This window comes from Nicotiana tabacum, chromosome 4, assembly GCF_000715075.1.
Source record: "Nicotiana tabacum cultivar K326 chromosome 4, ASM71507v2, whole genome shotgun sequence".
Taxonomy (NCBI): domain Eukaryota; kingdom Viridiplantae; phylum Streptophyta; class Magnoliopsida; order Solanales; family Solanaceae; genus Nicotiana; species Nicotiana tabacum.
In genome coordinates, this window is record NC_134083.1 from 77,828,935 (window position 1) to 77,855,238 (window position 26,304).

At 40.2% G+C, this 26,304-nt stretch overlaps 1 protein-coding gene across 3 annotated transcripts; it reads left to right on the forward strand.

Annotated features, from left to right (window-relative positions):
- The first annotated feature begins 220 nt into the window (after positions 1–220).
- On the forward strand, positions 221–6,715 carry LOC107780569 (putative isoaspartyl peptidase/L-asparaginase 3). 3 transcript variants are annotated; one of them, XM_016601116.2, is made up of 8 exons: positions 224–385; positions 478–649; positions 3,214–3,278; positions 3,429–3,812; positions 3,897–3,955; positions 4,957–5,061; positions 5,820–6,068; positions 6,315–6,715. In XM_016601116.2, exons 1-7 carry the CDS (start codon positions 341–343, stop codon positions 6,037–6,039), a joined length of 1,050 nt encoding a protein of 349 aa, XP_016456602.1. In that variant the 5' UTR covers positions 224–340; the 3' UTR covers positions 6,040–6,068; positions 6,315–6,715. The 3 variants fall into 3 exon arrangements, 1 of the variants encoding a protein (XP_016456602.1); XR_001646852.2 differs by having other exon boundaries at positions 225–385; positions 5,820–6,089; XR_012708819.1 differs by lacking the exon at positions 4,957–5,061 and having other exon boundaries at positions 221–385; positions 5,820–6,089; positions 6,315–6,455.
- The last annotated feature ends 19,589 nt before the right edge of the window (positions 6,716–26,304 follow it).

Genomic DNA, 26,304 nt, shown 5'->3' on the forward strand with positions numbered 1-26,304 from the left:
TATAAACCATAAAACTTTTGAATTTTCAGATATTCAAAAATTCAAAGTACTAAATCCAATATACAATCTGATATCCAAAAGTTTTAAAAATTAAATTCAATATCCAATCCGAAAATACAATCCAAAAAATTAGAATTTTAGTTTGAATTTCGGGTTTGCCGAAACTATACCCACCCCTAAAGTTGGTCGTTGAAGGTTGCGTGGGGGTGATTATTATTTTCTGGATGGGGTGAATTATTTATTAACAAAATAAGAAAGTATAGTGTTAAGCGTCTGAGTTTGGAGTGTTGCAGAGTGAAAAAGAGGACGGACCGAGTTGAGATTTTGAGAGGCGTCTAGCATGAAGAACCCACTACAAGTCCCTCGTCTCTTCCTCTTTACACTGGTATTCTCCGTTGTATACCCAACGTTCCCCTGTTCTTAATCTTCTCGATTTTTTACAATTTATACAATCATTGATAAATTTGTTGTGTATAGGTACTGGCGAATGAAGTTGGGGGCACTTTGCAATATCCTGTGGTAATAAGCACGTGGCCGTTCTTGGAAGCTGTTAGAGCTGCGTGGAGGGCTGTGGACAGTGGGTTTTCTGCAGTAGATGCAGTTGTAGAAGGTTGTTCTGCTTGTGAGAAACTAAGATGCGATGGTACAGGTATAGAGTCACTCTCATTTTATAATAATATTTCCTCTTTTTTTTATGACTGATTAATTGAAAAACGAAATAAAATGTGTAATAGGAGTTATTTAATATAATTATTATAGTATATTGGATGTTGAAACTCGAAATTTATCACCTTAAATGCTTTTCTGATGCTGTAAGTGCTAATTGATGTAAATTTTTGTACTTTTATTTTGTAAACTGTGCACTTCACTTTTTGGTTCTTGGGTTTCTTGCTTAAAGTAGGAGTCTGGTCATTTTTTACCTTATTTCGCTTTTAGAGACATGGATTAAGATATCTATGAGATTTGAGTTGGCATAATGTTTTGGAAGGTTTCAATAGGTGAATCTAAGGACATGCCATCTAAGTCCAGTAATTAGTATATTAGATGCCTAGGAAACTTCATCTAGTAGAGTTCGACCTAATACCAAGCAACTCTCCTCTGGTTTAGTATTTAGCCTTGAAGATTCAATTATTCCTGCAACTCTTCTGGAGAAGATCATCGCTCGGATTATTTGACATCAAAATGATTCCTAGGAAGAATGCAAGTTTAAAGCCAATATAATGAACAAAAAAGTTTTTGTCCATTCATGAAGTGGTTGAATTTATGCAACTAATGTGGTGTTCTATTCCAAGGATTTGATGCCACTAATCGCATTACTCATTCTTAGTCCTTGAACCGATATTATGATTGTTATCCAAGCATATATATCAGACTGACTTGTGTCTTGACTTGGACAATTTCAAAAGTTCAAGAGGTCTTAGTGGAAGATGCTACATCTCATACTCAATATTGAAATAGCAAGTAAAATAGAAACTCATTGAAATCTCAATAAGAATACAGCGTCCAACCACGATCTATGCAATGTCTGCACAACAAGAGTTTTTAGCTGCATGAAATAAGGAAATTTTTCTGATTCCTGTGATTCTAAAGTACTGTTACATTAAGGGGTCGTTTGATATGCGGACTAAATTATCCTAGAATTATAGTCCTGGAATTATAATCCAACTAATTTATCCCAACTGGGAGGTAGGATAAAATAATACCAAGTTTCATGGGATAATGTGGGATATCCAGGGTTACGTCTTAGACTAAGTTTATACTATGTTTGGTTAAAGGTATAAATATTGTCCATCAAACATAGTTTAAATTTAGTACCACACTTTATCCCGCGTACCAAACGACCCCCAAGAATATTCTGCATAATATTTTTAATCATTCTCTATTTTGACAATAAGAAAATTATTGGGATTATTTTATACAATATTCTTAATACTCCTCTTGATTTAACACATGCCCCCTCAGACTCAAAGTAGGGAACTAACTTGAAGTTTGTTTATTCTGAAAAGAAGAAATACTAAAAACTCTATGGATTAGTAAACAGTGCCTGAATATTGTTGCGAAAGTGGTGAACAGTCACGGAAAAGGAAAGCAATGATGGAACACTTCTCCATGAAAATAGATGGTTGGTAATTGTACAATGAAAGGATGTGCTTCTTACAACACACACAGAAGCATCTACTCTTAGTTGTCGAAAAGAGGTATCATGGTGAAATCTCCAAGACATCACCGGTGTTGACTGAGTTAGCGGATAACATAAAAGTTGCTTGAACGCTGGAAGAAGGACTGGAGTATCAGCAAGATTGGGACAGTGCTGACGAAATGACACTGGAAAGAGGTGTGATGCCTGAACAAACCAAAAAGAGGCATGGTACCATTAGAATGATCACCAGAAAGTTAACGCTTGAAGAATGGCCAGATGTTGACTGAAGTAAGCGCAATCACCAGAAAGAGACACAATGCTGCTGGAGCGGTCACTGAAAAGAGGGAATCTACCACCAAAAGGGTCACCAAAAAATGGCGCAGTGTCACCAGAATGATTATTAGAAAGAGATTCTGCTGCCAGAATGGTCACCCGAAAGAAGAAAGATTAGTAAAATTATAAAAAACAAGAAATTTTTTTAGCCAAGTAAATAGTGTAAGGTTTCCTGCCAATTAGTAGAAACTACGTGAAATCTTCGCCAATATTGTTGAGATACTACCATGAGAAATGAGAAAAAAGTTCTTCTTGAAAGAGTTGGTTTAGCATGATAGAAGAAGGGTTTCTTATATAGGATTTTGAGTTTTGCGAAATAAGGAAATTTACCTAATTTCTGGAAATCCAAATGACATAATCATTAGAATATTCGCTTGACTTTCAACAATAACATAATCAATAAGAATATTGTGTACAATATACCTAAAATTTCTCTGGAATTTCAATCATATCACTACATCTACCTCATTTTATATGACCTATTTCAATGTAAGAGGGTTGATTCGGTTGACAAGATAAGTCCTCTGTCCATTGATTGTCTGTTGTTGAAAGTAAAAATTATATATCAAGAAATACATATGAGAAATTGATACAAATGTTTGTGCAAAAGAAGAATGTTCTTGACAGAAAATCAAGTCATAAGGTAAGAAATGATGCAGTTGAGCATCTATATGATGGTTTATGCAATATTATATTTGCATCGCTAGATATACAGTTCATAAGTATTATTTTCATGGCAGTCGGGCCAGGTGGAAGTCCAGACGAGAATGGAGAAACTACAATTGATGCCATGGTGATGAATGGGGTAATAACATTTCTTTTTGTTCTTGTAAATTGATGCGATGGTGATGCATCGAGTAATAGCATTGCTGTTTATTCTTGTATATTGCTTCATGATCACTTTGACGAAGGCAAACGTAATTTGCAATTTATTTTGTTGCTAAGACATGCTTAGGTAACAATGGAGGTTGGCGCTGTTGCTGCTATGAGGTATGTACCAGAGGGCATTAAAGCTGCAAAGCTAGTGCTGGAGCATACCAAACATACTATGCTCGTTGGGGATCAAGCCTCAGCTTTTGCCATTTCAATGGGCCTTCCAGGGCCTATAAACCTAAGCTCAGTTGAGTCAATAGAGAAGTGGATGAAATGGAAAGCAAATTATTGCCAACCTAATTTTTGGAAAAATGTCTCCCCCGGGGATAATTGTGGTCCATACAATCCAAATGGTCCTTCAATAGGAAGATGTCTGATGGCAAATGAGCTCCAGCCTGACGAATTTGGATCAGTTAATGTTGGTTTAGATAGCCATGATACAATATCCATGGCTGTCATTGACCAGGTAAGTTGTTGGTGTATCAGCCTTCCTTCATTTTCTGGCTCGTTAGGTTCTTTCACTAGAATTCTTTATTCCTTTCCTTTTTAGGTTGGACGGATTGCTGTTGGTACATCAACTAATGGAGCCACGTTCAAGATTCCGGGAAGGTGATGATCTTTACTTGTTTGTGTTATGAGAACAATTTGTTTGATCTTTCAATGCTTTACCATGAAGGTAATAGAAAAGAGTCAATGACCTTTTTAGAGTTGTTGTGCTTAGGCCACAGGCCACAGGCCACAAACTTTTATTTATGTGGTTATCAAACTTACCATCCCTTGCCTAAAGGGACCATGCTCGTCTTAAAGGGAAGAAGAAAAGACATGTTCTGTAATGTTGTGGAGGGACATGCCTTTATTCAGGGGTGTCTAATATAAGGTGAAACAGTTTATAAGCCTTTCATATATCTCAATGAAGAGTTTAGTGCTTGATTTATCTATTTTGGAGTGGAAAAGAAAATATTATCTTTAGAGGTGGTCACTGAGGTATCAAAAGATTAACATTTACACATTGTCGGCTTCTCAAGTCCTGTCAGTCTACATTTGTATATTAAGAACTTTGTTAGTGCGTGAATATATTCTAGAGAGATAATGCTAATTTGCAAAAATATGGATTCATAATAGCTCTCTCTTTAATGTCTATGTTTGAGTAATCTCCTCTTTTCCCTTTCCACCATGCATGGTTGATAGGTGGTGACATTTCTTATAATAGAATCGGGAAGTTAAAAGTGGCCCATATATACTATAGACCTTTAAGTTCTCACTGAAGGGAAGCGCGGACAGTGTTTTTTGTGTTAAGTGAAAGGAAGGTGGAAATTTTATTACAGAAGGAAGGAGCAATTTGTTATACTTAGATTTAGATTTCTGAATCTCATTTCTCTAAAATCAATTTGTAGAATGTCGACTTGCATCAGTAGCTGATCTTTGGAAGATATTATGTTTAGTATGTTTGCCTCTAGTAGTAGAAATTTACTTCTCTAAGAGAATAACGTCATTACTGTAGTAATTCAACCACAACATTATATCAAACTGGTTTTTAGCTTTGCTGTTGGTTTCCTATCTTTAACAATTTCCTTTTACTTCTCCTTGCCCCTTTCTAAACGCAACACTAGGGTTGGTGATGGGCCTATAGCAGGGTCTTCAGCGTATGCTGATTCTGAAGTTGGTGCCTGTGGAGCCACTGGGGATGGTGATATCATGATGCGCTTCCTTCCGTGGTACTTCTCAGGAACTTCCTCTAATTATTCTGTGCCATTATGTACAGCAGAATTATATATGTCTAGAAACCAAGTAAATGATGCGCTTCCTTCCGTGGTAAGATGAACAGAATGTTTGTAATAGCTGACCAGGTGAAATTACAAGAGAAGGGTATGAAGGTTGGGGATTTTACATAAGAACTCCTTGTCAGGAGAATAAAGTAGTCAAGCTTGGACTCTCGTTTTTCACGCGCACACACACACACAGATGGTGTTCCTACAAAGTTAAAATCATTCAACTTATGATGATTAGCATATTGTCTTATGGCATATAGAAACGATCAAGCGTGCATCAAACAAGCATTTTAAAGTTCTCCTTGTTTCTGAATTAGTTATCACGAGTCCCGACAGTAAGACTAAGCTCTTTGGGTCTAGCTTATCAGGATTAACTCATGACTTGCATCAACCCCACTTCTCATCCTATCAGAGATAGGTATAGCAAATATGTGCTAAAAGTGTCTGAATTATGGGCAGTACTTAGGTTGTACGTAGTTGATTTTGCTTGCTCTCCAGATCTCTCTTGCTGGGAACCGAACTTGTGATAAAGCTTTAGATTTCACTTCCGGAAATACTCTATTCTTTCCTTCCACACTTATAGGGCATTAGAGAAGTTTCTAGTTGGACCTCATACATTTTTCTAAGCTTATTTCCAGTTTTTAGAGGCCAGCATAACTTATACGGAGATAAAACATCTTTCTATGTTGTTTGCCTGATGCCAGTTATCAGGTTGTAGAGAGTATGAGATTAGGAATGGAACCCAAAGTAGCTGCAAAAGATGCTATATCGCGAATTGCAAGGAAATATCCCAGCTTCATTGGGGCTCTATTTGCAGTCAACAAAAGTGGTATTCATGCAGGTGCATCCCATGGTTGGACTTTTCAGTACTCTGTCAGAAATCCTGGGATGAAAGACGTGGAAGTATTTACTGTTCATCCCTGAAACTGTGACTGCCACTGCCACTGCCACTGGTAACTTCTTTCGCATACATAGTAAGTAATTTTTTTCTTTTCCATAGTGCCACATGAGTAGTTTCTTGTGGATATGTAAAAGAGATAAAGGCAAAATACCTTAAACTTGTCTACACTTGAACACTTTAACCAGGTTATTACTATGTCACTTTAGACACAAAATGCTGACTTGGCAAGATAAGCGTTTCTCACATTTTTCAAGTGCGTGAAATCGTCCAAAAAATAAACTCGACATACTTCTTGCAGGAAAATGAATAGCTTCAGCCCGAAAATTTTCTGGTCAACTTCTCCTTCAATTTCAGATGTTCACAGGATTACCACCGAATCCTCCTTCAGATCTGGGCCGCTGCAATTCTGCCCAGAAAAGTAGCGTTCCAATCTGAAATTTTTTCTTCTTCCTCGAATTTTCAGATCTAATAGTTTTTGGCTTAAATCAGTATTTGGCTACTAATGTATAACCCTGAGAAGAAGATAGTTCTGAACTTTGAGAGCCAAGAATTTTCCTAATAAAAGTTGGCCCAGAAGAGAAATGATACTAACAGAAGGGAGAGATTTTTTTCCAAGGGTGGTTGCCCCTCTCTGTTGTGCCAATGATTTTTCTGTAGCTACTAAACCAACAACCCATGATCATGAATTTTGAAAAACAACATATGCATCTTCAGTCTACAGCCATGAACCTCTGCATATGTGTGTGTGCGTGTTTTACTTTTTCCTCCTTTGGAATAATTCTACAAAAGAGGCAGTGATGACGGAACTGATGTTTTCACGGTGGAATGGTCTGAAAATTTGTGGAAAAATAGATTTGAAGGTGAAGAACAATCTTTACGGTTTGGAGTTTCTTGATTTAGCCCAGAATTGAGCTGGAAAAGAAACGGCCGGAAATTGATTTTTCCGGCGAGGGATCATTGGGGAAAATGATCACGAGTGAATCCACTTGTCCTCGTTTTATTCGTAACTTTGGCATGTGAATTACATACATCTTTTGTGTTTGGCTGTTTGCAAATTTTGTGTCTAAATGACATGGTAAAAGCTTTGTTAAAGCGTTAAAATGAAACAAATGAAGATGAAGTGTCTAAATAAAAAATGTGGATAACTTTAAGGGAGTGTCCATGTATTTTGCCAAGAGATAATGTCTAGATTGGTACAGCAAGTTCAAAGAGCATCTGAGAAGACTATCTTATTAGACTTCTATTATTACCTTGCTAAGAACCTAAGACATCTCCAGAGCAATACTATACTCACTGATTTTACCCAGCTACTTGAATTGGGCTTTTAAGACTGGTGGAGATTTTTTTCCGAAGAATTAACTTAAATAGTCGTCCACCTAATTGCTTAAACTGAAAATAACTGGCGGGTATATATTATATATAATTCATGTATAATCTATGCATACTGATTAGGAATAGTAAATTCGGCCGGTTGTTTGCGTAAATATCCGATAATTTTTTCGGAATTGAATTTTGTTTTTCTCAAGAAAAATTGCAAGTTTAACATTTTTACAAATTTATGTGTATAATAATAGACTTAATGTGATCTGATTCATTCCCGGATATCAAACATCGCAAGAGCTTACTTTACTAGAATGTCTTTTTTACTCCCTTTATTGGACTACTTCATTTGTTTGTATGAGGATCTAAATCTGAATGGTCCAGATCTTAGCCCATTAAGTACATTTTTTTTAATCACTTTTAAAACATTTGAATAGGTCAGACCTATAACCTAGTCTTATAGCATGTTTGGTCAAGTTTTTAGAATTAGGTTATTTTGAAAAATATTTTTCTCAAAATTATTTTTCAAAAAAGTAATTTTGGTGAGAAATAGTTTGTGTTTGACTACTTAATTTCAAAAGTACTTTTGAGCATTAATTAGTATTTGACCAAGCTTTTAAAAAGTGCTTCTAATAAGTGTATTTTTCTCAAAATTACTTATAAGGAGAAGTTACTTTTTTTTTTGCTTCTCAAAAACTGATTCTGTTTCTACTCAAAAATATTTTTTTCTTTCTAAAAGTTGGGCCAAACGCCTTAACTTTGGAAAACAATAGCTTATGTTACGTTAAAATAGCACGGGTTAGCCAGTTTTCAGACTGGTCATTCAAAAATAACCGGCGTTTGCCAAGTCATTGAAAAATAGCTATTATTTTGCTGCAATAGAGACCGGTCCAGCATAATATACTGGAGTTCGGTGCACCTGTGTCTAACTTCCAGTATATTATGCTGGACCGGTATACTTTGCTGGCTCCAGTATAATATACTGGAGTTCCAGTATACTTTGCTGTTCCAACAAAGTATACTGGAATTCCAAACTCCAGTATAATATACTGGAGTTCCAGTATATTATGCTGGAGTATTTTCTGGATTTTGAACTGTGTTTTCGTTCAGATTTATCTTTACATGAAAAGTGGCTAAATTTCGATGATTTTTGAAACTGTGGCTATTTTTGAATGATCACTTGTAAATCTGGCTATTTTTGAATTTCTCCCTATGTTTATGGTGCGGCAAAAAGTAAAAAAAGCCCGAAAAAATTATAACTATATTATATAGTTTAAACAAGAAAAGAATTTATATAATATAAAATTCTGATTTTAAACTTCTGAATATTACAAATTCATACATAGTTTTCAAAATTACGTGAAGTATATATTATTTGCTTATCATGGGATGAGCTAAATGATGTACTATATAGTATGAAGTTGGACAAAAGTAAAAATACGATCATATTCAAGAAGTTATAGATAATATAAATATCAATATTATTAGTCGGTTAATCTATTTTTTATCTGAATTAAATATGGACAGATTAGTTATTTTTTCATTTTTGCTTAACCCATACCCGTCCCTTTGGCGCCACTTGTCAAAAGCATCAACACCGCTTGACTATAATAATTAGAGAAAATATGATTTTCTACCTCAGTTACCACTTACCCATATTTAATACATGAAACAAACTTATAGAAGCTACCTCTACCACAATCCAAAAGAATAGTAGGGCTCTTTTGACTCAACTTTCTAACTTTGATCATATCAAGAACGACAAAAGAAGTTTCGATGGCAATATGAATCTTGGCCCTGTAAATAGAAATTGTAGGAATTTGAGAACCCTTTTTCATTGGAATACCGATCCTTAAATCAGATGAGAAACTGAGTAAAAGTGTTTGCTGCTCCTTGATCGCTAACTGAAAATAAGAAAGACGGCCTTTGAAAAAAATAAAAATGGCATATCTTGAAAACAATAATGTGGTAAGTTTTTTTTTTTTGCTTCCTCTTCTCGGTCATCTAACAGTGTATCATGTAGTTCATTATAAAAATGATAATTTTGTATCAAATTTATTTATATTCAGGACTATGGTTTGCGATAATATAATGAATGTTATTGATAATGGTATTGTTGGGTATTTGTGATAGTTTTTAGAATTTGTGGGTATAAGTCATGTTTCATATTTTTCCAAACCAAACTTCACCCAAAACAGATGTCCAAACACATTTTCATCTTCAAACTAAACTTCACCCAAATCAGAATTTTCAGAATAAATTTGGGAATCTATGGCCAAACGCTGGATTAATGTGCAGTCAATAACTTATAAACGAAAATCTTAATGTGCAGTCACCATGTAATCCGTAAAAGGTGGCCTTATTTTTAGGTTTTTTATTTGTGAGCCTTGTTGACACATTTGGAGTCTTTTATTTAAGGCCTTGTTGGCCAAATAAATGGCCTTGTATTTTGAGAGGATGTGATCAATTGTTGGCCAAGCATTTCTTTCTTGTTTTCCTATATAATGAGGACTCTGTACTCATTTGAAAATACACCAACAAGACTTGTCTTCAATTTTTGTTTCTTTCTTTCCTCCTTTATTAAGAGTGTTTTGTGTGAGAGTTTAGTGTTGGGCTTGTGTGAACCCTTTCTTTGGAGTGATCTTGTGAGGTTATTCTCTTAGGGTATTTGGGATGAATTAGAGTGTTTACTCTAATTTTGTACTCTCTTTTGTAATATTATTGTTATAGTAAATTGCTTCTTTCCGCTTGTGGACGTAGGTCACTTTGACCGAACCACGTTAAATTTGTGTCTTCTCTATATTTACTTTAATTGTCGTTATTATCAACTTCCATTGTCTTTGTTATTGCCATTATACCGTTGTTTGGCTATATTTCGCACTACCCAGATTTCCGATCCTAGCATAATGTGCTACATTCCAATAGCATAATCAAAGTCAATAGAGCAGTATTCTGTTTGATATTTCCATACAAAATTAATACAAGCACCAAAAAAGCCCAAAAATCCAATAACTTTTTCACCCAAATAGCTGTAGCAGAATAAGGAGAGAGGGGAGTTACAATGCACCATAATTTATTATAAAATGCTAACTTTATAAAAAATACAATGTGTGAAAAGTAAAGAGACGAACCAAAGCGTATGCATGCTTCAATTCAGCATATTTTCATGTTATCAACCTTTTACCATTCTTTCACAAAAATTTCAAGAAGAAAAAAACTTTAGCACGCTTTCTCCTTTCCCCGAATAACCCCTAAAAAGAAAGATATGAAGAGACACAACATCTCATCAAAGTTGTAAATTTTTTATAGCAAACATGCATGTACAGAGCAAATAATAATCTCTGTAAAAAGTAAATTAACCAACAAAAGCTGCTACATTCTTCGCTAAAGCAAATTTCCCATATTTTAAAGAAGAAATAACGATTACAACTTTTCCTAAAATAACACAAAATAAACAAGAAATATCCAAGGAAAAGCTTTAATCACAGCGAATACAGAGGCTTTAAACCAAGCAAGAGATTCAAAGAATAAAAATAATGGAGCAACACTTAGCAGAGCTCAGAAATAAAGTGAAGGCCAACGATTAATTCGAACCAAAGTAAAGAAACTATGTTGAAAAAGTAAATGCGTCAAAGAAGAGGGAGCAAAGAGGCAAAAAATTAAAAAGAGGAAGGAGGAAATGAAAGAATAAAAATGATTTGAAGAAATTTCTTCCTTTTTGTATTCTGTAAATCTGTGTATTACTGCTGTATATTACTAGGATTTTATACAAATAGGAAGGTATCTAGGGTTGCATACTATGTTACCAAGTGGCAATGTCCTATTAGCTAGAACAAAATTGTACATAAAATAAATACATGGATGGGGCAAATAATTAAATACAGAGCTACCATATGTTGTGCACTGTGTGAATAATAGAGCTGAAAAATGCAAGCCCATAAGTGGGCTGGGGCAACCAGTCAAGCAGGCCCAATGCATTTTGCATGGATGGCCCAATAAACAGGCCCATAACTGATGGCCTCATATGTGTGTGTGCTCGGATCTGATAAATCAAATCTTAATCAGACCTTTCATCTTCTCAAACACCCCCATTTCATCTTCTTTCATCTTCTTCGACTCCAACACCCCCTTCAAGTTGGAGAGGGTCGAAAATACACCCAACTTGTCCAAAATACTACGATGAAGAGGTCATGTGAGTGGTTTTGTGAAGAGATCTGCCAACTGGGCAGAAGATCGAACAAATGATAACGAAATCAACCCAGCTAGGTATTGTTCGCGCACAAAATCACAGTCGATTTCAACATGCTTCGTCTATTCGTGAAAAACGGGGTTTTATGCTATGTGAATTGTTGCTTGGCTGTCGGAGTGAAGAGTGACTGGAAGGTCAATAAGAATTGAGAGATCCTCAAAGAGACGAACCAACCATGTAAGCTCAGTAACTACGCGTCGCATAGATCTGTATTCTGCCTCTGCCGAACTGAGTGAGATGGAAGTTTGCTTCTTGGATTTCCAAGAGATCGGAGAGGTACTAAGGGAAATGTATAAACCACTCACCTATTTCCTTGAGTCCGGGCAGGTGGCCCAATCGGAGTCACAAAAGGCTAGGATCTTCAATGAGGAGGAAGAAGACATAAAAAGCCCAAGCCCAGGATCTTTGAGCAAATAGCGAAGCACACAAAATGCTGCTTCTAGGTGTGGCTGTCGTAGGTTCTGCATGTACTGGCTGAGGTGGTGGACAGTGAAGGATAAGTCTGGGCGGGTGTGAGTGAGGTAGTTGAGTTTGCCAAGTAGATGGCGATACAAGGTGGGATCCTTCATTGGTTCCCCTGTGTGAGTAGACAAACGAGTAGATGGATCGAGTGGAGAAGAAACATACGACAAATGGAGGGAGTCAAATTCACGAAGAAGGTCTAAAATGAATTTGCACTGAGAAAGGATGAGTCCATCTTTTTCTCGGATAACTTCCATCCCTAAAAAAAAAATATAAGTCCCCAAGATCTTTAATTTTGAATTCTTGATTGAGAACTTCTTACAATGCATATAATTCTGCATTGTCATTTCCTGTCAAGAGTATATCATCTACATAGATAGCCACTATAGAAATGGAAGAATCTGACCTTTTAAAGAACAAAGAATAGTGGTTTAATGAGTGAGTGAATCCCTTAAAGTTCAAAGCAGTGGTAAGTTTAGCATACCACTATCGAGATACTTGTCGTAGCCCATAAATCGATTTCTTTAACTTGTATGCATGAGTGGGTGAAAGAGGTGCAACCCTAGGTGGGAATTTTATGTACACTTCTTCATTTAGATCTCCATGTAGGAAAGCGTTATTCACATCAAGCTGTTATAAACCCCATCCTTTCTTTACTGTAGTGGCCAGTATGCATCTGATTGTGGTCATCTTTACCACAGGTGAAAAAGTTTCATTGAAGTCTATTCCCTCTTTCTGTATGTCTCCTCTAATGACCAATCTTGCCTTTAATCTTTCTACACTGCCATTTGAATGTTGTTTAACCTTATACACCCATTTGCATGGTAAAGATTTCCTTCCATGTGGTAACTCAACTATTTCCCAAGTCTTATTAAGTTCAAGTGCCTCAATCTTTTTGTCCATTACTTCTTGCCACCCTGGGTGATGTGTTGCTTGTAAATAGTTGGTAGGTTCTTGTAGATTGGACAATGTGTTTAGCATATGTTGATTTGTAGAAGATAGTCCACTGAAAGATATACAAGTAGGTGTAACAGGTGTGAGAAAGCAAGAGTTGCTAATATTTGTGAGTTGGAGTACATTACAGATATAGTCCTTGAGATAAGCTGGAGTTGTGTGTGGTCTGTTAGACTTCCTAACAAGAACATCCATCATAGGATCAGAATCCAAAGAAGAAAAAACGGGTGTAAATGTATGTGATTGACTAGATGATACTGGAGAATCTGGAGACAACCTAGAAGAAGAGATATAGGGAATATGTGTGCTAGGATGAATTGAAGAAATGGGAGAGGAATAGAGATCAATTGATGATTCAGTAGGATCTTGGGAAGGTTCATTATGAGGTCTGCTAGCAGAAGGTGAAGTTTCAGGAGTTTGGTTACTTACAGTAACTTCAGCAGTGGGTAAAGAAATATAATTAGAAGTATTGGACTTAGTAGAAGCAAATGGAAAGAATTCTTCATGAAATACAATATCTCTGGAAATGAAAGGCTTTAAATTCTTGAGGTTCAAGACTTTGTAACCCTTCTTTCCATGAGGATAACCTAAGAACACACAAGGAGTAGCCCTTGGTACAAACTTAGTTCTATGATTTGAAATAGTGGAAGCAAAACATAAGCATCCAAAGCATCTAAGGTTAGAGTAATTTGGCTTGCTTGAAAAAAGAACTTCATAAGGGGTCTTAAGCTTTAAGACACTTGAAGGAAATCTGTTGATCAAATAGGTTGTTGTAAGAAGACAGTCACCCCAGTATGATATAGGTAGGTGTGATTGGTATAACAAGGCTCTGGATGTCTCTAAAAGATGCTTGTGCTTTTTCTCCACAACACCATTTTGTTGTGGTGTGGACACATAAGTGGTTTGTTGAATAATGCCTTGTTACTGAAAAAATTCTGATTGAATGTTCCCACTTCCCAATTCAAAAGCATTATCTGACCTTATAGTTTTCACCTTGCTGTTAAACTGCCTTTCTACCATAGCTAGAAAGCTTTTTAGAATAGTGAATGCATTTGATTTGTTGGTTAGTAGATAGGTCCATGTACCTCTACTGAGATCATCAACAATTGTAAGAAAATACTTAAATCCATCATATCTAGCACTATTATATGGTCCCCAAGTATTCACATGAATTAATTCAAACACTTTCTTGGTAGAACTAGAACTAGAGGGAAAAGGAAGTCTGGATTGCCTTGCCATAGGACAAATAACACATGGAGTGGAGAATGTGGAACACTTGGATATAGAAACTGATGGAACATTTTTCATATTGCTAAGGGGCATATGGCCTAATCTGTAGTGCTACAGCTTTTCCTTTACAATTGAATCAGAAAAACTAAAACATGAATGTAAAACATGATTGGAAACAGAATTCCTTCTTGGAATGAAAACTCCTCTAAACTTAGGAAAACTTCTAGACACTGCAGCAGTGTATCTGGATCTGAGAATGTATAGTCCTCCTTCCTATTTACCAATCTCTAGTGGGCTCTTCATTGAAGGGCCCTGCATAAGGAAACATGAAAAGGGAGTGAATAAAACATATTGCTTGAGTTGTCTGCACAACTTGTGCACAGACAAAAGATTATATTTAAAAGATGGAATGTAAAGAATATTTCGCAGAATTAGATTAGACAAAAGAGAAACAGTCTGAATGTGTGACTTTAACTTTGTAAGAGTTTGGGAGTTTAACCATGAGAGGTTTAGGTAGGGTTTTCAAATTTATGAAAAAATCTTTGTTGAAAGACGTGTTCTGTTGCTACACTATCCAATATCCAAGATTCATCATTGATTTGAATTGAACAGGCAACATTTTCAAGGAAGTTGGTCATACCAGCACAGCTCATGTTTGCTGCAACATCAGAGGTTCCTGTACTATTTTGTGCCATTTTTACTTGCTGAAGAAGCTGCGGCAACTCAGCCACAGTTTCCTTGGTAAGGTTCTGAACTCCTATTGCATTTGTTGTTCCTTGTTCATTTTCCTCATTTGAGAGGAAAGTATTATTTGTCTGGGCATCTACCTGAAACCTTTTTTGCCTTGTGAACTTGAAATCAGCTGGAAACCCATGAATCCTATAACATTTGTCCATGCTATGTCCAGGTTTCTTGCAATAGGAACAAGTTCTTGCATTCTTCTTCTTAGATTCAAAACTTGTTTTCTGCATATTAAATCTCATGAAATTTCCTGGATGATTTGTAGTAATGAATGAGGCAGATTCCCCTGAGTATGCAGAGGTAGCATGTATCTCCCTATATTTCTCATCTTGAATCACAAGAGAATATGCATGTCCAATGGAAGGTAAATGTGATGATAATAAAATGTTGCTCTTTACCCCAATAAATATGTCATTCAGTCCCATTAGGAACTGCAGTAGTCTCTCATCTTGGTATGCTTTCAAACTTTTGACTTTTGCCCCACACTCACACTCACACTCACAAACACAAGTGCATCTAGTTCATCCCATAGGCTCTTCATCTTGGTGAAGTAAGTTGATACACTAGAATTTTCTTGCACCACTGAACTTAATTCCTTTTGTAATTGGAATAGCTTTGCTCTATTTGCCTGACCAAATTTGTCTTCCAGGTCACCCCATAAATTCTTTGCACTCTATGAGTAGATCACACTCTCAGCTATATCTTCGGACAGGGAGTTGAGCAGCTATGAAAGTACCACATCATTACATCTAGCCCAGTGTCACGTCCTTAGTAATTAACAAAGTACACGTGCGGCACTTGACAATTTGCTCACGTTCTTGTTATGCTAAGTCAGCCTTACTACACTCAAGATCGCTAAGAGAATGGTAGAAAGAACACAATAGAATTGATAATGGAAGCTTTGTATTAGAAAGAAGTTGAATTGTTTGCTTGATGAATTACAAATGAATGGCCTCCTTTATATACTAGTCTCCTAGGGGCTAGTGTGCAAATATTAATTGTTACACAAGTCCTTAATATTTACAAGATAAGGGCTTTCTCAAGAATTCTCTACAAGCCTAGAAGATTCCAAGGACTTTCCTAGCAAAGCCATAAACATCTAGGATCTTCCAAAGGAAATGTCCATACTTCTCTCAAATCTTCTCACAAATGCAAGCATTCCTCCTATGTAAGCTTCCACATGGCATTAATATATGCCAAATGGCGCTTATGTGGCATGATGACATGGCGAGTCATCACACTCTCCCCCACCTAATGTTGCGACGACCGCGGCGCAATGTTGCTGCATAAACTCTCGGATCTTATCTTTGAATTGCCATAAATCTTCATAACGTTCCCATGTGGCCTCCTCCGGTGATTGGCCCTTCCAATGGACGAGGAACATTGCGGTGGCTTTTTGCCCTTGTTTTCGCCTGGCCTGGTAATCAATAATAGCCTCAATCTCCCGGTCGTGCGAGGCGGTGATAGTAATAGGCGCTCGACTTGATTGGCCCCTACTTGGATCATCATTGTCTTCATGATAGGGCTTAAACATGCTGGCATGGAAGACAGGGTAGATCTTAAGATATGATGGCATGTCAAGCTTGTATGAGATCTTGCCTACCTTGGCGACTATCTTAAATGGCCCCGCATACTTGCGAATCAGATTCTGATGCATGCCCCGTAGTGCCTTAAACTGTCTTGGATTAAACTTCACCATGACCATGTCCCCAACTCTATAGTCCGCGGGACGCCGCTTACGATCTGCAAACTTCTTCATCTTCTTAGCTGTCTTATCCAAGTAGGACTTAGCAGTGTCAAGCTTCTCCTCCTATCCTTTGGCCATATGATAACCCCCAAAGTCTTTCACTCAAACGCGGCTGGTAATGAATGTGGAGTTTGTGGCTGTTGGCCTGTGGCTAGCTCAAATGGTGTCCGTCCTGTGGACTCACTCTGCTGCAAGTTATAAGAGAATTGGGCGATGTCTAGGAGCCTTGACCAATCTTTCTGATGCGCGCTTACATAATGACTCAAGTAGTATTCTAGTAAGGCATTGACCCGTTCCGTTTGTCCATCTGTCTGTGGGTGGAAACTAGTGGAAAAGTGCAGTTCCGTGCCAAGTATGTCAAATAATTCTCTCCAAAAGTTTCCAGTAAAACGGGGGTCTCGATCACTGATAATATGCCTTGGTAAGCCCCAATACTTCACCACATTCTTAAAGAATGGCTTGGTGGCTTCCTTGGCAGTGCAACCTGGTGTGGCGGGCATGAAGGTGGCATATTTGGAAAATCTATCCACGACCACCATAATAGTACCATAACCGTTAGACTTCGGTAGGCAAGTGATAAAGTCCATAGTCACGCTCTCCCATGGACGCTCTGTAACTGGTAGTGGCTCCAAAAGTCCTCCAGGTTTTTGTTGCTCAACCTTGTCCTGTTGACAGACAAGACAAGTATGCACATAACACTCTATGTCATCTCGCATGCGTGGCCAATAGTAGACTGACTCAACCAAGGCCCTAGTGCGACGTTGGCCTGGATGACCAGCCCACATTGTGTCATGACTCTCCCTTATAATCTGTCGTCTAATGTCTCCAAACTTAGGTACGTAGACTCGCCGACCTGTGGTAAGTAGTAGGCCGTCTTCGACCCAAAAGCGTCTTGTATTGCCCTGGTTGGCTAACTCGATAAGTTGTTTGGCTGTTGGATCGTGTTACATGCCTTCTTTTATAGCCTCACGAATGTCCCATCTTGTTGAAGTGATTGCAACAAGCTCGGCTTTCCGGCTTAAGGCATCGGCTACAACATTACCTTTGCCCGGCTTATACTCCAGCACATAATCAAATTCGGCCAAGAAATCCTGCCATCGAGCCTGTTTTAGGGTGAGCTTCTTCTGCGTCTGAAAGTAGCTAGTAGCTACATTGTCGGTCTTGACCACGAACCTTGACCCAAGCAAATAATGTCGCCATGTATGAAGACAATGCACAATAGCAGTCATCTCCTTCTCTTGCACTGTGTAACGCCGCTCCGTCTCATTTAACTTGCGACTCTCAAATGCTATGGGATGCTTATCCTGCATCAAGACACCCCCAATGGCAAAATCTGAGGCATCTGTATGCACCTCAAATGTCTTGGCAAAGTCAGGTAATGCCAAGACTGGCTCCTCTGTTACAGCTGCCTTGAGGTCTTCAAACGCCCTTTGACAATGCTCCGTCCAAACCCATGGCTTGTTCTTCTTTAGCAACTCAGTCAATGGTGCGGCCTTTGCTGAGTAGCCACAGATGAACCGACGATAGTAGTTAACAAGGCCAAGGAAGGATCTCAACTCAGTTACCTTTATTGGTGCCTCCCACTCCTGGATAGCACGTACCTTAGCCTCGTCCATGCGTAGCTCGCCATTGCTAATAACATGGCCTAAGAAGTGCACCTTTGATTGTGCAAACTCTCATTTCTCCCTCTTGATGTATAGCCCGTTCTCCCGCAAGACTTGGAAAACCTTCCTTAAGTGCTTCATGTGCTCTTCCAAGGTATTGCTGTAGATGACTATGTCGTCTAGGTAGACTACCATGAACTGATCAAGATAGGGATGGAAAATCTTATACATAAGGGTGCAAAATGTGGCAGGTGCATTGGTTAAGCCGAAAGGCATCACCAACCACTCAAAGGCTCCATATCTCGTCACACATGTTGTCTTTGGCTCATCCCCCTCTACAATGCGAACCTGGTAGTAGCCCTTGCGAAGATCCACCTTGGTAAAATACTTGGCTTGCCCAAGTGCTCGGTAGTCTATGCACAAGCGTAGTGATCCATCCTTCTTCTTCTGGAACAATACTGGTGCGCCGAAAGGTGCCTTTGATGGGAGAATGTGACCAGCATCTAGCAACTCTTTCAATTGTTTCCTAAGCTCCTCTAGCTCGGGCGGTGCCATACGATATAGGGCAAATGCGGGTGGCTTAGCCCCTGGCTCCAACTCAATCTTGTGATCCACCTCTCGTCTAGGCGGCAAGTGCTTAGGCAACTCCTCGGGCATGACATCTTTGTTTTCCTCAAGCAACTTCTCTATGTAAGGTGGTAGTGTTTCTTGAAAACTCTTGTCTTCCTCCAGACTTGCGATGGTTGCCACGAACGTCAGCTCCCCCTTTTTGATCCCCTTTACAACCTGCATAGCTGAGAGTTATGCTTAGCTCTGTCCGTGTGGCATAGGCACTGTAGGTACCATGCAAGCTCCTTCTCGCTCCATAACCAAGAGATGTTGGAGGTAGGAATCGATCAAAGTATGACAATGTCTAAAGAACTCTTGTCCCAATATGATGTCAAAGATATCCATAGCGGTTGCGGTAAAGTTTGTCATACCTTTCCAACTAAGTACTCGTGCGACACTTGACAATTTGCTCACATTCTTGCTATGCCAAGTCAGCCTTACTACACTCAACATCACTAAGAGAATGGTAGAAAGAACACAAGAGAGTTGTTAAAGGAAGCTTTGTATTAGAGAGAACTTGAATTGTTTGCTTGATGAATTACAAATGAATGGCCTCCTTCATGCCCGCCACACCAGGTTGCACAGCCAAGGAAGCCGCCAAGCTATTCTTTAAGAATGTAGTGAAATATTGGGGCTTACCAAGCCAACGTCATCCAGGATGCTGCTGGCAAGAGCGGCTGTAACAAAAAGAGAAATGCCACCAACAAGGGCCAGGAGGTGCCACCCGAGGTTGTGTCAAACGAAGGGCTTACATCCCAAGAACCATCTGCCACTGAGGCGAGCGAGGATGAAGTAGAGGTCCTGCCTGAGGATGTCTCGCTTGGTAAAGAGTGGGTGATGAAGATGAACGCGGGGATGGACGCCGTGGAGATCTTTGGCCAATGCTTGGGGAAGGTGGAAGGCACCCTTAGTGTTCTTGAGGGGCACACTCTTGAAGAGATTGAGAGCATCCGAAATGACTTGGAGGGACGTACACAGATCGAGATAGAACTAAGGCAAACTATCACTGCCTTAGAGTGCAGACTCATGGAGGCTTTGAGTACTATCGATGCTATGAAGGCAAAGATAGAGTCACTCGAGGAGCATGTTAGTGCTGGCGTGACCGAGGTAGCTAGCAATGTTGTGGTGACGAGGGAGGCCAAGATCGAGGCTCCCAAACCCCCGGTGTTCAAAGGTGTTCGTGATGCACAAGAAGTGGAAAACTTCCTTTGGCACTTGGAGAACTACTTCAAGCACGGCAAAGTGAAGGACGACGAGGCCATGATCAACACTGCGGTGTTGTACCTCTCAGAGACTGCCATGCTATGGTGGAGAAGGAAGATGGCCGACGTGGATAAAGGTATATGTACTATTAGCACGTGGGATCAGTTCAAAGCCGAGTTCAAGCAACAGTTCTTTCCAAACAATGTCTTGTACGAGGTAAGGCGCAAACTTAGGGAGTTGAAGCAAACAGGGAGCATACGTGTCTATGTCAAGGAATTCACTACCCTTATGCTTCAAATCCCCAACCTGACCAATGATGACTTGTTGTTCCACTTCATGGACGGGTTGCAAAATTGGGCTAAGCAGGAGTTACAACGCCGGCAAGTCTCAAATATAGACCAAGCCATAGTGGAGGCCGAATCATTGATGGATTTCAGGCATGACAAGCATGACAAAGGGAAAGTCAAATAATCAAAGTTTAACAATGTCAAAGGTGGGGGAGACCGTGGCAAAGGCAAGGAGATACAACAACAATACTACAAGACTCAAGATTCCAAAAAGCTGAGTGGCCGTCAGGGGTACGCCGAGAAGAAAGCGCAGGCCGAGAAGAAGGGATGTTACATATGCGGAGGGCATCACAGCTTCAGGAATTGTCCCGACCTAAAGAGCCTTAGCGCCATGGTCCGTGAACGGAAGGAGCAGCCGCAAGGAGAGAGTTCGGGAACTGCATAGTTAGGTATGATCGGATTATGCAGTGCTGTCACAAAGCAATCTATCCAACCTACCAAGAATGGAAACCAGTACGTGGATCTCACCATCAACAACAAGCCTGCTCGTGCAATGGTGGATACTGGAGCAACTCATAATTTCGTGACTGAGGCTGCCGCAAAAAGACTAGAATTGAAGCTTGCTCCAACCAACTCCCGCGTCAAGACCGTGAATGCCAAGGTACAAAATGCTTGTGGGGTAGCTAATGGAGTTGGTGTCAAATTGGGAACTTGGAAAGGTATGACAAACTTTACCGTAACCGCTATGGATATCTTTGACATCATATTGGGACAAGAGTTCTTTAGACATTGTCATACTTTGATCGATCCCTACCTCCAACATCTCTTGGTTATGGAGCGAGAAGGAGCTTGCATGGTACCTACAGTGTCTATGCCACACGGACAGAGCCAAGCACAACTCTCAGCTATGCAGGTTGTAAAGGGGATCAAGAAGGGGGAGCCGACGTTCGTGGAAACCATCGCAAGTCTGGAGGAAGACAAGAGTTTTCAAGAGACACTACCACCTTGCATAGAGAAGTTTCTTGAGGAAAACAAAGATGTCATGCCCGAGGAGTTGCCTAAGCACTTGCCGCCTAGGCGAGAGGTGGATCACAAGATTGAGTTGGAGCCAGGGGCTAAGCCACCCGCATTTGCCCCATATCGTATGGCACCGCCCGAGCTAGAGGAGCTTAGGAAACAATTGAAAGAGTTGCTAGATACTGGTCACATTCGCCCATCAAAGGCACCTTTCGACACACCAGTATTGTTCCAGAAGAAGAAGGATGGATCACTACGCTCGTGCATAGACTACCGAGCACTTAATAAGGTCACAGTGAAGAATAAGTACCTGATCCCACTCATTTCCGACTTATTTGATAGACTTGGGCAAGCCAAGTATTTTACCAAGGTGGATCTTCGCAAGGGCTACTACCAAGTTCGCATTGCAGAGGGGGATGAGCCAAAGATAACATGTGTGATGAGATATGGAGCCTTTGAGTGGTTGGTGATGCCTTTCGGCTTAACCAATGCACCTGCCACATTTCGCACCCTTATGAATAAGATTTTCCCTCCCTATCTTGATCAGTTCGTGGTAGTCTACCTAGACGACAGTCATCTATAGCAACACCTTGGAAGAGCACATGGAGCACTTAAGGAAGGTTTTCCAAGTCTTGCGGGAGAACGGGTTATACATCAAGAGGGATAAATGTGAGTTTGCACAATCAAAGGTGCACTTCTTAGGCCATGTTATTAGCAATGGCGAGCTGCGCATGGACGAGGCTAAGGTACGTGCTATCCAGGGGTGGCAGGCACCTATAAAGGTAACTGAGTTGAGATCCTTCCTTGGCCTTGTTAATTACTATCGTCGGTTCATCTGTGGCTACTCAGCAAAGGTCGCACCATTGACTGAGTTGCTAAAGAAGAACAAGCCATGGGTTTGGACGGAGCATTGTCAAAAGGTGTTTGAAGACCTCAAGGCAGCTGTAACAGAGGAGCTAGTCTTGGCATTACCTGACTTTGCCAAGACATTTGAGGTGCATACAGATGCCTCAGATTTTGCCATTGGGGGTGTCTTGATGCAGGATAAGCATCCCATAGCATTTGAGAGTCGCAAGTTAAATGAGACGGAGCGGCGTTACACAGTGTAAGAGAAGGAGATGACTGCTATTGTGCATTGTCTTCCTACATGGCGACATTATTTGCTTGGGTCAAGGTTCGTGGTCAAGACCGACAATGTAGCTACTAGCTACTTTCAGACGCAGAAGAAGCTCACCCCAAAACAGGCTCGATGGCAGGATTTCTTGGCCGAATTTGATTATGTGCTGGAGTATAAGCCGGGCAAAGGTAATGTTGTAGCCGATGCCTTAAACCGGAAAGCCGAGCTTGCTGCAATCACTTCAACAAGATGGACATTCGTGAGGCTATAAAAGAAGGCATGCAACACGATCCAGCATCCAAACAACTTATCGAGTTAGCCAACCAGGGCAATACAAGACGTTTTTGGGTCGAAGACGGCCTACTACTTAACACAGGTCGGCGAGTCTACGTGCCTAAGTTTGGAGACATTAGACGGCAGATTATAAGAGAGAGTCATGACACAATGTGTGCTGGTCATCCAGGCCAACGTTGCACTAGGGCCTTGGTTGAGTCAGTCTACTATTGGCCACGCATGCGAGATGACATAGAGTGTTATGTGCAGACTTGTCTTGTCTGTCAACAGGATAGGTTGAGCAACAAAAACCCAGAGGACTTTTGGAGCCACTACCAGTTGCATAGCGTCTATGGGAGAATGTGACTATGGACTTTATCACTTGCCTACCGAAGTCTGACGGTTATGGTACTATTATGGTGGTCGTGGATAGATTTTCCAAATATGCCACCTTCATGCACCAGGTTGCACTGCCAAGGAAGCCGCCAAGATATTCTTTAAGAATGTGGTGAAGTATTGGGGCTTACCAAGGCATATTATCAGTGATCGAGACCCCCGTTTTACTGGGAACTTTTGGAGAGAATTATTCGACATACTTGGCATGGAACTGCACTTTTCCACTAGTTTTCACCCACAGACAGATGGACAAACGGAACGGGTCAATGCCTTACTAGAATGCTACTTGAGGCATTATGTAAGCGCGCGTCAGAAAGATTGGTCAAGGCTCCTAGATATCGCCCAATTCTCTTATAACTTGCAGCGGAGTGAGTCCACAGGACAGACACCATTTGAGCTAGCCACAGGCCAACAGCCACAAACTCCACATTCATTACCAGCCGCGTTCGAGGGAAAGAGTTTGGGGGCTTATCATATGGCCAAAGGATGGGAGGAGCAGCTTGACACTGCTAAGTCCTACTTGGATAAGCAGCTAAGAAGATGAAGAAGTTTGCAGATCGTAAGCAGCGTCCCGCGGACTATAGAGTTGGGGACATGGTCATGGTGAAGTTTAATCCAAGACAGTTTAAGGCACTACGGGGCATGCATCAGAATCTGATTCACAAGTATGAGGGGCCATTTAAGATAGTCGCCAAGGTAGGCAAGATTTCATACAAGCTTGACATGCCATCATATCTTAAGATCTACCATGTCTTCCATGCCAGCATGCTTAAGCCCTATCATGAAGACAATGATGATCCAAGTAGGGGCCAATCAAGTCGAGCGCCTATTACTATCACCGCCTCGCACGACCGAGAGATTGAGGCTATTATTGATTACCAGGTCAGGCAAAAACAAGGGCAAAAAGCCACCGCAATGTTCCTCGTCCATTGGAAGGGGCAATCACCGGAGGAGGCCACATGGGAACGTTTTGATGATTTATGGCAATTCAAAGATAAGATCCGAGAGTTTATGCAGCAACATTGCGCCGTGGTCGTCGCAACATTAGGTGGGGGAGAGTGTGATGACTCGCCATGTCATCATGCCACATAAGCGCCATTTGGCATATATTAATGCCATGTGGAAGCTTACATTGGAGGAATGCTTGCATTTGTGAGAAGATTCTAGAGAAGTATGGACATTTCCTTTGGAAGATCCTAGATGTTTATGGATTTGCTAGGAAAGTCCTTGGAATCTTCTAGGCTTGTAGAGAATTCTAGAGAAAGCCTTTATCTTGTAAATATTAAGGACTTGTGTAACAATTAATATTTGCACATTAGCCCCTAGGAGACTAGTATATAAAGGAGGTCATTCATTTGTAATTCATCAAGCAAACAATTCAAGTTCTCTCTAATACAAAGCTTCCATTAACAATTCTCTTGTGTTCTTTCTACCATTCTCTTAGCGATCTTGAGTGTAGTAAGGCTGACTTGGCATAACAAGAACGGGAATAAATTGTCAAGTGCCGCACGTGTACTTAGTTAATTACTAAGGACGTGACAACACAAGAGAATTGTTAAAGGAAGTTTTGTATTAGAGAGAACTTGAATTGTTTGCTTGATGAATTACAAATGAATGGCCTCCTTTATATACTAGTCTCCTAGGGGCTAGTGTACAAATATTAATTGTTACACAAGTCCTTAATATTTACAAGATAAGGGCTTTCTCTAGAATTCTCTACAAGCCTAGAAGATTCCAAGGACTTTCCTAGTAAATCCATAAACATCTAGTATCTTCCAAAGGAAATGTCCATACTTCTCTAGAATCCTCTCACAAATGTAAGCATTACTCCTATGTAAGCTTCCATATGGCATTAATGTATGCCAAATGGCGCTTATGTGGCATGATGACATGGCGCGTCATCACACTCTCCACCACCTAATGTTGCGACGACCACGGCGCAATGTTGCTGCATAAACTCTCGGATCTTATCTTTGAATTGCCATAAATCTTCATAACGTTCCCATGTGGCCTCCTTCGGTGATTGCCCCTTCCAATGGACGAGGAACATTGCCCGGCTACAACGTTACCTTTGCCCGGCTTATACTCTAGTACATAATCAAATTCGGCCAAGAAATCCTGCCACCGAGCCTGTTTTGGGGTGAGCTTCTTCTGCGTCTGAAAGTAGCTAGTAGCTACATTGTCGGTCTTGACCACGAACCTCGACCCAAGCAAATAATGTCGCCATGTACGAAGGGAATGCACAATAGCAGTCATCTCCTTCTCTTGCACTGTGTAACGCTGCTCCATCTCATTTAACTTGCGACTCTCAAATGTTATGGGATGCTTATCCTGTATCAAGACACCCCCAATGGAAAAATCTGAAGCATCTGTATGCACCTCAAATGTCTTGGCAAAGTCAGGTAATGCCAAGACTGGCTCCTCTGTTACAACTGCCTTGAGGTCTTCAAACGCCTTTTGATAAAGCTCCGTCCAAACCCATGGCTTGTTCTTCTTTAGCAACTCAGTCAATGGTGCGGCCTTTGCTGAGTAGCCACAGATGAACCGGCGATAGTAGTTAACAAGGCCAAGGAAGGATCTCAACTCAGTTACCTTTATAGGTGCCTCCCACTCCTGGATAGCACGTACCTTAGCCTCGTCCATGCGTAGCTCGCCATTGCTAATAACATGGCCTAAGAAGTGCACCTTTGATTGTGCAAACTCGCATTTCTCCCTCTTGATGTATAGCCCATTCTCCCGCAAGACTTGAAAAACCTTCCTTAAGTGCTTCATGTGCTCTTACAAGGTGTTGCTGTAGATGACTATGTCGTCTAGGTAGACTATCACGAACTGATCAAGGTAGGGATGGAAAATCTTATTCATAAGGGTGCAAAATGTGGCAGGTGCATTGGTTAAGTCGAAAGGCATCACCAACCACTCAAAGGCTCCATATCTCGTCACACATGTTGTCTTTGGCTCATCCCCCTCTGCAATGCGAACCTGGTAGTAGCCCTTGCGAAGATCCACCTTGGTAAAATACTTGGCTTGCTCAAGTCTATCGAATAAGTCTGCAATGAGCGGGATCGGGTACTTATTCTTC